General features: G+C 38.0%; 1 protein-coding gene across 3 annotated transcripts in view; it reads right to left on the reverse strand.

The window, feature by feature from the left end:
• Positions 1-859: 859 nt before the first annotated feature.
• LOC126236885 (rho guanine nucleotide exchange factor 7) overlaps positions 860-15978 on the reverse strand; it is a 160098-nt gene continuing 144979 nt past the window's right edge. For 2 of the 3 annotated variants that reach the window (XM_049946515.1, XM_049946516.1), the window contains 2 exons: positions 12416-12509; positions 860-1159 (listed from right to left, as the gene is read on the reverse strand). In XM_049946515.1, coding sequence (XP_049802472.1) covers positions 991-1159; positions 12416-12509 — 263 coding nt within the window. In that variant the 3' untranslated portion in view covers positions 860-990. The remainder of the gene's footprint in view (positions 1160-12415; positions 12510-15978) is intronic. The other variant, XM_049946517.1, reaches the window with a different exon arrangement.

Raw genomic sequence — 15978 nt, forward strand, 5'->3', positions numbered from 1 at the left:
TGAAAACCTAAATCTGGATGAGGATTTGAACCACCAACTGCATGTCCAGTATCTTACCACTGCACCATATGTTTTGTAATGTTGTCTCTTTTATACGTGAGTAATTAGAGTTCTGAAACTGATGAAACATAGAGCACCCTCACAACACAGAAATCAAATGAAAACCAATGTAGTGGAATCAGTTGCATCAGTTTAAAAGTATAGAAAAGGCATTTTTATTTTAAACTATTGCAATTTATATGCAGCTGCTACACCACAAGCAGCTTTCAGTAGAATCTGTCTGTTACTTGAAGGAAGTCCAGCACAAAAGTGATTAAAGTTTTTATCTTTGAAGCAGGGGAACAACCTCACTACATTTATGTCAGTTTTATTCAGCAAAGGTCCACAATGAATGGCCACTATTACTGAAATGTTCTGGATAATCTACAACCAGCGCTGCAAGAGGAATTACAAAAAAAGTTTTTGAAATTATTGTTTCTTTTTACATTGGATAAGGGTTTTTTACCCAAACTGAATTAATTACATTTCAGAAGAAATTATTGAGCAGCCACATTTGTAGTTAAGGCATGAAGGTAAATAATTTTGCAACACAGTTGGGTACAATAACTTGGTTGAAGCCTAAATGGTATTTTGTATGACATAATTTAAACTTACTGTACCAATGGGAGGGACATTTTACTAAGCCTTATATGTAGTGTCACATGAGCTTCTCCAATATACGAATTGAAAGTTCTTTTAATTGTTGACAAAAATGAAATTGCAAGTAGTTGTGATGTTGTCTGTAACAAATAAGCTACAAATGCTGACATTGCACATACAGAATTTCAGAATGACAATGCTTACAAACAAACTCTTAGTCTCTCTTTTTATAGTCTTGTTTATTGAAAATGATAATACAAAATACAAATCACTGGGTATTCATTCATAAAAATTTGCACACATAAACACAAACTGCATATCTCTGCATGAAGTCCATTAAGTAAGAAAACGTCAGCTTTCTTCCCACTTCAAACCAGCAGACAGCAAGTTGGAACATACTAATTTTTGAAAGGTAGCCCTAGCTTTGGATTCCTCTTCAAGTCTTGCCGTAATTCTAGCAATATCAGCCTGAAGATCTTTCACCTGATCTTTAAGGGCATAAACAGTGTCAACCAAGCTCCTGCAAATATAAGTAATGTAATGATAGATTTTTTTTAATTGTAACAATGAACTGCAGAGCATTTAAAGCTACAAATTACAAAATCAAGGCATTTGTAAGTACAAATACAAATGAAAGCCACAATTCAGTAACGTGATACATCCCTACTGAAGCTGTCTGTATAAGTCATTTTGTTTTACTAGGCACTTAATAGTTGCTTTTGATTGTAAAAGACTCTGTGTTGTTGTTGTTGTCTTCAGTCCTGAGACTGGTTTGATGCAGCTCTCCATGCTACTCTATCCTGTGCAAGCCTCTTCATCTCCCAGTACTTACTGCAATCTTCATCCTTCTGAATCTGCTTAGTGTATTCATCTCTCGGTCTCCCTCTACGACTTTTACCCTCCACGGTGCCCTCCAATGCTAAATTTGTGATCCCTTGATGCCTCAGAACATGTCCTACCAACCGGTCCCTTCTTCTTGTCAAGTTGTGCCACAAACTCCTCTTCTCCCCAATTCTATTCAATACCTCCTCATTAGTTATGTGATCTACCCATCTAATCTTCAGCACCACATTTCGAAAGCTTCTATTCTCTTCTTGTCCAAACTATTTATCGTCCATGTTTCACTCCATACAAATACTTTCAGAAATGACTTCCTGACACTTAAATCTATACTCGATGTTAACAAATTTCTCTTCTTCAGAAAAGCTTTTCTTGCCATTGCCAGTCTACATTTTATATCCTCTCTACTTCAATCATCATCATTTATTTTGCTCCCTAAATAGCAAAACTCAATTACTACTTTAAGTGTCTAATTTCCTAATCTACATCACCCGACTTAATTTGACTATATTCCATTATCCTCGTTTTGCTTTTGTTGATGTTCATCTTATATCCTCCTTTCAAGACACTGTCCATTCCGTTCAAGTGCTCTTCCAAGATCTTTGCTGTCTCTGACAGAATTACAATGTCATCGGCGAACCTCAAAGTTTTTATTTCTTCTCCATGGATTTTAATACCTACTCCGAATTTTTCTTTTGTTTCCTTTACTGCTTGCTCAATATACAGATTGAATAACATCGGGGAGAGGCTACAACCCTGTCTCACTGCCTTCCCAACCGCTGCTTCCCTTTCATGCCCCTCAACTCTTATAACTGCCATCTGGTTTCTGTACAAATTGTAAATAGCCTTTCGCTCCCTGTATTTTACCCCTGCCACCTTTAGAATTTGAAAGAGAGTATTCCAGTCAACATTGTCAAAAGCTTTCTCTATCTTCGCCGAGGTCGGCTTCTACCAGTTTTTCCATTCGTCTGTAAAGAATTCGCGTTAGTATTTTGCAGCTGTGACTTATTAAACTGATAGTTCGGTAATTTTCACATCTGTCAACACCTGCTTTCTTTGGGATTGGAATTATTATATTCTTCTTGAAGTCTGAGGGTATTTCGCCTGTTTCATACATCTTGCTCACCAGATGGTAGAGTTTTGTCAGGACTGGCTCTGCCAAGGGCATCAGTAGTTCCAATGGAATGTTGTCTACTCCCGGGGCCTTGTTTCGACTCAGGTCTTTCAGTGCTCTGTCAAACTCTTCATGCAGTATGATACCTCCCATTTCCATAATATTGTCCTCAAGTACATCACCCTTGTATAGACCCTCTATACACTCCTTCCACCTTTCTGCTTTCCCTTCTTTGCTTAGAACTGGGTTTCCATCTGAGCTCTTGATATTCATACAAGTGGCTCTCTTTTCTCCAAAGGTCTCTTTAATTTTCCTGTAGGCAGTATGTATCTTACCCCTAGTGAGATAAGCCTCTACATCCTTAAATTTGTCCTCTAGCCATCCCTGCTTAGCCATTTTGCCCTTCCTGTCGATCTCATTTTTGAGACGTTTGTATTCCCTTTTGCCTGCTTCACTTACTGCATTTTTATATTTTCTCCTTTCATCAATTAAATTCAATATTTCTACTAGCCCTCGTCTTTTTACCTACTTGATCCTCTGCTGCCTTCACTACTTCATCCCTCAGACCTACCCATTCTTCTTCTACTGTATTTCTTTCCCCCACTGTTTCAGTTTATCCAGGTCCCATCTCCTTAAATTCCCACCTTTTTGCAGTTTCTTCAGTTTTAATCTACAGATAATAACCAATAGATTGTGGTCAGAATCCACATCTGCCCCTGGAAATGTCTTACAATTTAAAACCTGGTTCCTAAATCTCTGTCTTACCATTATATAATCTATCTGATACCTTTTAGTATCTCCAGGGTTCTCCCATGTATACAACCTTCTTTCATGATTCTTGAACCAAGTGTTAGCTATGATTAAGTTATTCTCTGTCCAAAATTCTACCAGACGGCTTCCTCTTTCATTTCTCTCCCCCAATCCAATCCACATTCACCCACTCTGTTTCCTTCTCTCCCCCTTTTCCTACTGACGAATTCCAGTCACCCATGACTATTAAATTTTCGTCTCCCTTCACAACCTGAATAATTTCATTTATCTCATCATACATTTCATCAATTTCTTCATCATCTGAAAAGACTCTGTACTTAAGGATATTGCAAATACTCATAATTATTCATTGGAAGTATGAAATATAATGAATGAAATACAATACTGCAATAATAATCTTACTAAAACGGATAACGAATGTGTCCTAACAAGAGTTTTTGGAAAAAATGATTCTAATAATTTGTCTAAGCTTTCCTTTTCATACAGTTTTATTGCCAGTTTTAATTTATGGTAGTGAGACATGTACTTGTAATGTAAAAAAACATTCTAAAACTTTTGTAATGGTAAGTGAGCATAGAAGACTTGCACATTGAGACTTACCAGAAGAGATAGGAAAACAAACAAATGGTTCAGGTGACAGGGTTAAATGGGTAGTCAAGTCAATGGATGGTAGATGAACCAAATGAATTCTTTGCTGGCTTTCAAGAGACTGGAATAGATGGAGACTAATGGAAGGTGGGTACATGACATTAGAAAACATGCTGCAGCTACATGGATGTGTATAGTTGAAGATCATAACACACGACAAAGTTTTGAGAAGATCTTTACCCTGAAGAGAGTGCCAAGTGGCAGATGATGTTGATTTACAATAATGCATGTGAATCGTATAGGCCTTTACCAAAATACAGTTTCCATTAAAGGCCAGTACAGATGGTGAAGCCAAGTTCTTGGTTTGCTTAGCAATTCCTGAAACTTTCTGCACACCAGATGTATCTAATACAAGGCACAAAAACTAGAACACCATATATGAAAGCACTGTTTTAACGACTTCAGGTTTGAAATTATATACATCTCAACTTTTGTATCAATATGTTTAAGACAGTAAGTAGTCATAATATTATCTAATAAATAATTTATCTGTCTGTTTCTAAGATAAATGTATGTAAGGACTTATGTGTTATTTTGCTGGAACAACATATTCCATTTATGAAAAAGAAAGTTTCACAGGCAATGTATGTTCCCCTCTGAAGATTGGTTTGAACCTAAAACTAATTTTAAGCACAAAAGTCATCAAAAACATTAAAAAGTGGCAGGCTCCGCCTATTTTCTCGCTGTAATATTTCTATAGGAACCCTCAAACTAATATGCATAAAATCCTATCTAAAGGAATTCATGGAGATAAGGACTTTAGTGCAGTCAGCAAATTCCCAATATAGATTAATTAGTTAAGAGAACTGTGGATTATGGAAAGAAATTCAGTGTTCATTTTCAGGCTTTATCACTGCATTCTAGTTTAAATAAATTTAGAGCTCTAACTGTGAAGAATAACTCAAGTACATTTAATAGCAATATAATTTGAAAGTATGTAGCCCCCAAACAATGTTTATACTTCATAATAATCTTCTGTGCCTTCCTTATTTGGCTTCTCCTCTTTTACTACTGATAATTTTTCACTTTTATGAAAATATATAAAAGATGCACTTCTCGGGTTTTGCCGCTGGATCATATTGCATAAGTCATACAATATTTTATCAGTGCAACTGCTTGACATCTTCAGGTGGTGATAGTTGCTGCTGTCACTGCCGCAAGGCACGACTGATGATAATCGCACAGGGCATCCAAATTTATCAGGCTGGGAGCAGGCACAGCACTTGCATGGACAATGCTTACAGTTGGAGTTAGTGGCTCTCCTAGTGCCCCATGCTGGGAGCCGCAGAAAGGCCTTCTGCACATGCACTGTGGGCAATGACTGTGCTACCAGACACTCCTGTGGTTAAAAGCTGAATTAAATCTCAGCAGTGCGTTGCATCGAGCCATAAATCAAAAGTTCTTGTTTTTCCTGTTTTGATTTAATGGCTTCCAGGTGGCCCTTACTTGAAAATCTGCCTCATTGTTGGTAACACTGTCTGCCGTACAGATATGTATGGCATCCTTAGCAACACAGTCGCAGAAAGATCATGGTGGGGATAAATTTCAGTCTTTTCGTAAAACATATGAGGCCCTGTGTTTGGGCAATGCTGCCGCTGATTTATCAGGTTGCCCCAGGCATGTATGACGATGGTATTCGATGCCACATTCTTGCACATATCTGCCTACAGACGCCACATTCAGTATGGCCCCAGTCATGTTTGACCGAGCACAATAAATTCCTCTATTTTGCTGGTGGCCGAAAAACACACTTGATGTCATGCCTTTTTTCTATTCTTGAAGCTGTGCCACCAAAATAGGGAAGAACTCTGTTGCAATGGGTGCCTGCACATATTCATTTACATCTGTGCTTTGAATTTGCTTAGAATGGAATGCATGGTGTATCTGTCTATCAGAATAGCCATTCAGTTGTAATACTGTTCTTAGGTATTGTAGCTCACCAAGTAGACTGTCTTCATCTGAGACCACATGTAATCTATGGGCCAAAGAGTGTAAGACACTGTTGTGTTATGCAAGGTGATGACAACTTGTGAGCTGCAAATATAGCTCTGTGTAAGTTGATTTGCAGTAGACACAGTGTCCCAGGGTACCATCAACTTTTCTTCTGACCATGACATCCAGGAATGGTAAAATGCCATCCTTCTCCACTTCTATTGCCAACTGCGTATTGGGATGGAGCAAGTTCAGATGCCAGAGAAACACAGGCGCTGTGTCTATTCTGTGGGACCACACCACAAATGTATCATCTACTTATCACCAGAAGCTGAAAGGTTTGAGACTTGCCAACTGCAGTGCTTCTTCCTCAAAGTCTTCCATTAAATAGTTGACCACCATGGGAAACAGAGGACTTCCTATGGTGACACCATCCATTTCTCCAAAATACAGGTCACTGAATAAGAAATAAGTTGAGGTAAGCACATGTTTAAACGCTGTCACAACGCCTTTCTCCAACTGTCTGCTGATAAGCTCTAATGAGTCCCATAGAGGTACTTTCATAAATATACAACATTAAAGCTAACTAAAAGATTCAATAGTTGTAGCATACGCATCTTCGGGTGTCCTATGAAGTCCTCTAAATTCCGGATATGGTGATCACACTTGGCTATGAAAGGCCCAACAGTGTAGCAAGATGTATGGCCAGAAAATAAATAGGAGCTCCAACGTTGATCACTATTGGAAGAAGAGGAGTCCCATCGTTACATATCTTGAGTAGGACCTACAGTCTTGGGGAAACTGCAGCCTGTTGATGTAGGCTCTTAATGACTTTAGAAGGAATAGAAGTCTTCTTGAGAAGATCTAATGCTTTTCCTCTGGATCTGGATCTTGCCACTTGAATCGTCTGTTCGCATGCAATAAGCAGGATCATCGAGCAGCCCACAACCTTGCTGTTGTATTCAGCTCATGAGAGAAGGATGTTGACATTCCCCTTGTCGGCAGGTAAAATTACAAGGTCTTTGTCTGCTCTCAAGTCTGACAGAGCTTTCCTTTCTGCTGAGCTGGTGTTAAACTTTCTTGGTGTGGCTTGCTCTATTCCAATATATAGTTCACAGTGGAAGTGGAGAAGGATGGCATTTTACCATTCCTCCACGTCATGGTCAGCAGAAATGTCGATGGTACAATGGGATGTAGTGTCTATCACAAATCAACTCAAACGGAGCTGTAGTTGCAGGCCACAAGTTATCATTGCCCTGCACAATGCGATAGTGTCTTATACTCTTTGGTGCATAGAGAACCTGCAGTCTCAGGTGCTGACAGTCTACTTGGTGAGCTACAAGGCCTGTTCAAAGCAAATTCAAAGAACAGACGTTAATGAAGACGAGGAGGCACCCATTCAATGGGGTTCTTGCCCTACTTTGGTGGCAAGTCTTCAAGAATAAAAAGAACCCCTAAAAAGGCACATCAAGTGTGTTTTTTGGCCACTATCAAAACTGAGGAATTTATTGTGCTTGGTCAAAGATGACCATGGCCTTACGGAATGTGGCATGTTTAAGGTCCCATGCAATGTGGAAAATCTTATATTGGGCAGACAAGTACAAGAATGTTGCGTTGAACAACATTCGTCACACACATCTGGGGCAACCTGATAAATCAGTGCTAGCAGAGCACTACCTGAACACAGGGCATCATATGTTTTACGAAAAGACTGAAATTTTATCCCCACATGATCTTTCTGCGACTGTATTATTAAGGATGCCATACACATCCATACAGCAGACAGTGTTATCAACAGTCATGCAGATTTTCAATTAAGTGTTGCCTGGAATCAAGCACACTGCCATTAAATCAAAACAGGGAAAACAAGAAATTTTGATTTATGGCTCGACGCAACGCACTGATGAGATTTAATTCAGTTTTTAACCACAGGATCGTCCGGCAGCACAGCCATTGCCCACAGCACGTGCACTGAAGGCCTTTCTACGGCTCCCAGCAAGGGGCACTAGGAGTGCCGCTTTCCTCCAACTGCAAACGTTGTCCCAGGCACGTGAATTTCCGTTCCCGGCCTGATGAATTTCAACACTGTCACACGATTATCATCTACCACACCTTGCAGCAGTGACAGCGGCAACTACCACTACCTGAAGATGTTAAGCAGTTCCATCGTTGAAATAATGTGCGATTTGTACAAAACAATTCAGTGGCAAACCCAAGAAGTGTATCTGCAACACATCTGTCGGGAAAGCATGAAAGGTCACATATAAAAGTTGCTTTGACTGCAATCATTGTGATAAATACACTAAATTATGATCATACATGTGTACATAAAAGTCATTTTAAAGTCGCCCATTAACTTTGTGTTACAGGAACATGCACAATTCACAACTTAGGCTAAAATTGTTCTACATTGCCATTTCTGAAAAATGCAAGACTTTGAGGGGGCATACCACTTATTGTACAGGGTGTACATAAAGTCCGGGAACACTTTCAATTATACATTTTACAGATATCATACGTATGTCATTTTGAAGAGAAACCTTGAAAGTCTTTTTTCATGTATACCACCACAGCGTAGTTTGGTAATTCGACAACAGTCAGCGCTAATCGCAAACATGGCGAGTTCAGATGCGGAGCGAGCTTTCTGTGTGTTGGAGACCGACAAAAGCAGCTATTCAACAGATGTTTGGAACCAAGTATGGTACGAAGCCACCAACAAGTAAGGCCATTTACCACTGGCACAACAAATTCGTTATGATGGGTTGCTTGTGCCCGGCAAAGAGAAGCGGACGTCCCAGTGTGAGTGAAGTGAATGTGGAGTGCATATGAGAGATATTCATAAGGAGTCCAAAGAAAATGGCGCATTGTGCATCCCACGAACTCAAAATGGCTCCAATGACAGTGTGGAAAGTCCTACAACAGAAGCTGTCTATGAAACCCCTCAAATTGGAGATAGTGCAGCAGCTCAATGACGATGACAAAGTGCAGAAGCTCAATGATTATGACAAAGACAACAGTTTTGAGTTTTGTTCGCAGTTGCAGCAGTTGAATGATGAGGACGGCATTGTTGATCGTTTAATGTTTAGCAACCAAGCCACTTTTCACAATAAGGGGAAAGTGAACAGGCATAATTGTCGAATCTGGGGTACAAAGTCCACACGAATGCGTGCCTTGTCATGTCGAAAACTGTACAGGCCATCCTTCTTCGCCGACAGCACTGTCACTGGATATTCCTACATGGACATGTTGCAGCAATGACTGATGCCTCAAATGCAATCAGACTCTCCATTTACCTTTCAGCAGGATGGGGCTCCATCCCCCATCCCATTTTCATCGTGAAGTTCATAGGTACCTGAACATGGGGCTGCTGTATCGGTGGATCAGCCATGCTACAGAAGGGGCCAGCTGTTTCATGAAATGGCCTCCCCGATCACCAGATCTCACTCTGTGGGGACACATTCAAGATCTGGTGTAAATACCGCCTTTACCACGTGATGTAGCAGAGCTCTGGGAGAGAATAAGGGAAGTTACTGCCACAGTCGACGATGCCATGCTGGGATGGGTATGGCGAGAATTCGATTACCATACTGACGTCTGCCGGGTCACTCATCGTTCACATATCAAATGCCTGTAGGGGGGAAAAAAAAAGAAAAACAACCTTTCAGAGTTTCTCTTCAAAATGCAATAGGTATGACATCTGTACAATGTTTAGTTCTTGTGCAATAAATAACTGAAAGTGTTCCCGGACTTTATGTACACCCTGTATTATTACCTAACAGAGAAATCTTCAAATGGTGATGCCATTGTTCAATTAGGAAGCCTGGCATTCTACATACTTGAACCAACAGACAAATAACTTAGCTAAATCAAAGCTAGCTGATTGGTAGAATGATTGCTTTTAAAAGCACATGGCAGGTTTCCATCCCCATTCTCCCTCCCAATCTGGGTTCGAACTGCATCTCTGATGACCTTGCCATCAACAGAACATTAAATCTCAATCTTACTTCCTTGTATAGTAATACAGACTCACATTGCAGAAAATTTAACAGTTGAGACAGTGGATCCTACCTGTGCAAGGAATAGAAAATTGCATTACACCTGCTTATATCCTATCAGAGGAAGTGGTAACCACACAGACATAATATGAAGTTTTGTCGTTGTGACCCAAGGGAGTACTTTCATATTTTATACAGCCGGACTGTGTTGATATCTGATGATGGCAGTACGGGAGGTCACAGAAACTTTAATTTTTATGATTTCATATTACTGAACAGCCAGCACTTGGGAACGGTATGTGAACTTCCAGACTGCAAAGAACTACAATAGACTCTTGCTAATCTGGCCATTCCTTGTGCATATGGGTGCCAGATAAGCGGAAATGCCAGATTATTGACAGTCTTAAATTTAGTGTACACACAAAATGATTACACTTTATTAAAGCCAAAGATATATTCATTTTCATAGAAAACTCAGTTCTTGAGTGTCTACCAGTACATATGTGACAGTATCACTCACTATGAAACATGTCCCAAATTTCTAGTCTCACAAAGATGATAAGCGAAGGCAGTATGCTTTATCAGCATTACATTGGTACTGCATGTTTCTGATTGTTGCATAATGTACTCCAGGAAGATGTCTGCAGATTCAGAACCCGCAGTGTGAGATATCTTCATGTTCTATCTTCTTGTGTCCTTTTCATCATCACTTTCCTCATAACTTTCCTGTACGCTTTTGATTATCTCTTTGTCTGTTGAAGTTTGGTCATAACTAGTTGCTTGTCCAGCACTGTACTCAGCAGCATTGGCTTTCTGCGAAGAACCTCTGTTCAGCTTATATATAATTTCAATTTTCTGCTTGAGGTCTAGTTAACATGTTTCCTTCTAGAAACAATGATACTTAACTGTAAAGAGAGCCACAATTTCAAACACGTATAATATTGTTTAACATTGTAATTGAGCAACAACATTGTTGCACATGAACATTCATTATTGAATGTGTCATTTCTGCTTCGATGACTTGAGACTGGTTGTCGGTGGACTACTGAGAGCCAGATAAATGAGTGTTTAGTGTGCTTGAGTCACACCATACATTAGCCCAGATAATGCTCAATAATAAACAGACAAGCTTCAAATGTTGTAAGATTATTGGCACTTGAGAAGCTGTACAGAGGTACACTACAAACTATAGTGGCAGGTGTTATAAGAGGCGCATTGTGCATCATGAAGACATTTCCTGTTGAAATTCAGAAGAACCCTTCACCACTCGCTTGTACAGTATAGATGCAGATGCACTCAGAACCAAATCCTCAGCTCGCTAATGATATTACACCACATCTAGCATGTTGTTGGCCAGCTGAGGGTCTGGGAACATTTACAGCATACCATAGGGTTCTGCTCACATGGTTGAAAAAGTGTACAGGTATTTCTATAAACTGAGCACAACACAACCTTCTAGAATTGGCTTGTTTTCTTGTTGGCCATTACTGAAAATATCACAGACATCAATCACTGGCACACCTATCCCTGGAAGGTTGACTGCCAAAAGGTTACATTTTCCAATAATGGATAGTCAAAATATTTAATCTTGATAAGTATGTTTGTCTCCAATCAAGTTGTGGTAATGATGTGTTCAGTTGGCACTATCATATAGACCCTAAGGCTGGTATCATTTTCTATATTGGCACTGAACACATTTGCAACTGTACTTGATATGCACTGATGAACTGCTCATTGCTGAACAACATGGGAATACATCATACATGAAATGGCACATGTTGCAAAACTCTGACAGAATACTGTCAAGCCCCAAGCCAGCCACAATATTTGCAATCTGTTCCAAATTACAGGTGTCACCCATTCTTTGACATCATTATTCATCCAATATTTTATCAAATGAACACATGTATGGTTGGAGTTGCCACCGGTCACTTTCAATGAATTAAGGCATCACATGAATACAGTTTGGTAATTAATATGCATAGCATTTTATGGCTGGTTGTACAGCATATAGAGGCTCTTTTAGCTTAATTTTATCACGTAAAAATATTAGTACCACAAAGAAAATGTCATATACAGTACGTGATGATTAATTTAATAATTAGTTCCATGTTCTTAGTCCAAAGATCTTTGGGTGCTGCGATTTTTACTGGCAACTAAATCCTGATTGTTCTTACACAGCTGGACTCATTTTGTACCACCCAAGAGTATTTCTTTCTTCTAATTTCTTGTAGACAAATAAATGCATTTGAAACCAGATACTCTGCATGCTAAACACCGGAAAATATCCATAAAAGATCTGAGAAATGCACAATTTACAGTATCATAATCCTTACTTTAAATTAATTTTGTTATCAGTTGTGAAAAGAAAAACATTTATTAAACCTCTTGATAGTGTGTTTTCAGATAAAACTTACTCAAACAACAAATGAAATACTATTCTTAGCAATGTATTGGACTAATAAGTTACACTCACTTTTCCTCCACAATCGTCTGGTTTCCTTCTGTTTCTTCAATTATAATTTTTTCTTCTTCTGCAATCAGCAGTTGTGGATTATCCATTAATGCTGCTAAATGAGAAGAACCAATCATTACAACATTATGTTAAGCAGAACATTCAAAGTAATATATTATATTACCTGTGGTTAGCAAAATAATGGCAGCTCATACAGAATATCAGAAAAATATCTATAACTTTTGTATTTGGAATAAAAAGATCACAAATGATCTATTGGCTACATCTACACAATTAAAAAGTTGGTGACTATTTTCTTTATTTATGAAATAAGGAACAGAGATGGCTTCAAACAGATGAACTTTTGATGCTCCTGTAATTTCTCTCTCGTATCCAAAGAAAGGTATTGCAATACGCATCTGAAAGTTAATTCTAAATTTCTCATATGTCTATGAATATTCCTTAAATAAAAAAATTACAACCACTGCCAATAGTATTTTTTATTGTAATATTTTCTTTACCTATGTTACTGCTTCATTATCTTGTTACATTACATAAATGTCTATTTTCAGCTGTGCTCAACTTATGAGCAATTAAAAGAATCAGTTTCCTTAAGACATTATGACCAAAGACTTCACTAAACAGAGGATACAACACACACAACAGGGGACGGGGAGCAGTGTGTGTGTGTGTGTGTGTGTGTGTGTGTGTGTGTGTGTGTGTGTGTGTGTGGTGTAACTTTCTGGCATATTTTTTTTTTTTTAAGTTGGCAATCATGATGTCATATCAGTGCAAATATCAGACTAACAAAACATTTTGCTATAACTTTCCTTGTTTCAATTACATGTACTCATACTCTTTCCACTGACTGTCATATATTTCATTTTGGCACGTAAGTCAGCTTGTTAATTTATGTTGTCAAAGTGTAATTCAAAGTTCCTCATACTCTTTCCATTGACTGTCACATATTTCATTTTGGCACGTAAGTCAACTTGTTAATTTATGTTGTCAAAGTGTAATTCAAAGTTAGTTTACCTAATATAAGGAATATTTGTGGTGGGTATGAACTGAGACAAAATATCAATTAAGTTATTTTATTATGAATAAATAATTATTCTGAATAACTTTTAATATATGAACAAAATATATTTTTGCAATAGTAAACAAGTATAAACATATAAAAAAATGTAACATCCAAATTCTGAAATAAAATTGGTTTTATCACAACTAACAATATCTTTATACATCATATTTCTTCAAAAATTTTCTGTATGTTCCACACTAAGAACAGTTCAGATCCATCAAGTACAAATATAATTTTTAAGATTTTTAGAACACTGTATGCAGAACAACAACGACAACAACAAGTGTATGACATAACATGTGCTTTTGACATACACAATTTCTGTAAGCAGCAAAACTACTAGTACAAAGGTATGACTCAATCCATCTGCTACAATTGTATGAATCTCTGATGTAAATTATATTTTTGTAAATGACTTAACAGTCATTCAAATTTACAAATTGCAACAAGAATGTATTCATCAAGAAAATTATAACATGTAAGTTTACTTATTTTTTCCTCAAAAAATATTAATTTGCATAAATTAACATTAGGAACAATTTTATCTGTACAATGTAGTAAAATAATTGTAGAAGTACTATCGTATAAATTTAGCACCATGAGCTTGGTTTTAAGGGCTGCCTCTCATGTAGCAAATTATTTCATAATGAAGATACTATGGAACTTGTAAAAGGTGAGAAACAATTTGGAGAACAGATTAGCACCTACATGCAGACGCAGAGTGCATAAAATTAAACTACTGTGACTTGGCTAAAAATTCAATTAAAGTAAAAATGGTTACTCTCTATCTTACCTCTCAGGTTTTTTTGGTATGGTTGATTAATGGTGTGCTTTGAGGTGGTTTTCTAAGTTGTTGATTCAAATTTCAGTACAATATTTCGACAATCGATTCAGAGATCTTTCTGCGAGTATACGTAGCAATTCATTAAGACAACTTGGTCGTCAAAATATTATGCACAACAATATACCAATGAAAACAATCAATTATAGACAAAATTATTTAATTGTATAGATAAAAAAATCTATTCACCAAGTGGCAGCAGAACACACACATAAAAGATGGTAGCAACTGGCAAGCTTTCGGAACCAGTGTCTCCTCCTTCAGGCAGAAGGGGAGTGTAGAGGGGTGATGAAAAAGGACTGGAGAGGTCTAGGAAAAGGTATAGAGTTTGGGAAAGTCACACAGAACCATAGGTTAGGGGAGACTTACCGTGTGGGATGAGAAGGAGAGGCTGAATCAGTCTTTCCTTCTCATCCCGTCCAGTAAGTCTCCCCTGACCTGCGGTTCTGAGTGACTTTGCCAAAATCTACCACTTTTCCTAGATCTCTCCAATCCTTTTCCTTCACTGCTCTTCCTTCCCCTTCAATTCTTCTGACTGAAGGAGGAGTCACTGGCTCCAAAAGCTTGCCAGTGACAACCATCTTTCATGTGTGTGTTCTGCTGCCGCTTGGTGAGTAGGTATCTTTTATCTATCCAATTAAATAATTTTATGTATAAAATAGTATCAGTAGCTTGCCTGAACAGCCAAAAGCACACCATAGATCTCTGTATTCCATATTCTGCATTTTTTTAAATTACCTTTTCTTTACAAATTAAAAAATTAACTTAAGTTTTCAAAGGTGTTAAAGGGAAGTGCTAATTACAGAGACTTCCTCTGGTATCATGTAATCCAGAATTTTCACACTGAACTACAGATTCAGAATATCCCCAAAAGACACTTGATGCACTATAAATCTGATTCCATAACAAACCCCACAGCTACTTGTATCCGTCTCCTCATAAAGAACGTGCAGTCTTAAGAGCCTCAGGATGCATATGCATTTCCTACATAAAAATTATTCCAAATTGGAAAACCAGCATTAAATTTACTTCAGCAGTCACGATCTGTTCATTTATTCCTTGAATGTTATTGCTACAGACAACTTTCTTACAATCTCCTTCACCCATGTGATGTATTATACTAATAAAATTAATGTGTAGATGATTACGCCATGATAAACCAAGAACTTATAAGAAACCAAGAACTTATAAGAGTGTTCTTAGTCAGGGCTGTTACATAGTGACACTATAAAATATTCCTGCTTTTGATGTTTGTCCAACTGAATTATTAAGTTCAGATCCACACTAGTTAGGTCCTATGGTGTATCCATGCCTTTCTCCATACCGCTGAACACTATACATTCACAGTAACACCACCTGCTTATAATTTATAACCAAAAACTTTTTGCCATTATCTATTAGGTGAGGCTTGGTGGCATAATGGGCAAGTGCAAACTACAAATACAAAGTTCCCAGGTTCATTTCCACAGGTCCTCCATTTCTCAGTAAGTTGCTTGAAAGGCTGGAGGAAGATAATGGCATACCAAAAATATGGCAACTCTTAGTAAAGCACTATGGTGCTCCAACTAACCTTTTAGTTGAGGATAACTTCATCTTACCAACTTAATGCACGCATCATTTGGGTCAGCAGATGCTGTCAAAAACTGATTTGTGTGCATT

This window comes from Schistocerca nitens, chromosome 2 (genome assembly GCF_023898315.1).
Source record: "Schistocerca nitens isolate TAMUIC-IGC-003100 chromosome 2, iqSchNite1.1, whole genome shotgun sequence".
Lineage (NCBI taxonomy): Eukaryota > Metazoa > Arthropoda > Insecta > Orthoptera > Acrididae > Schistocerca > Schistocerca nitens.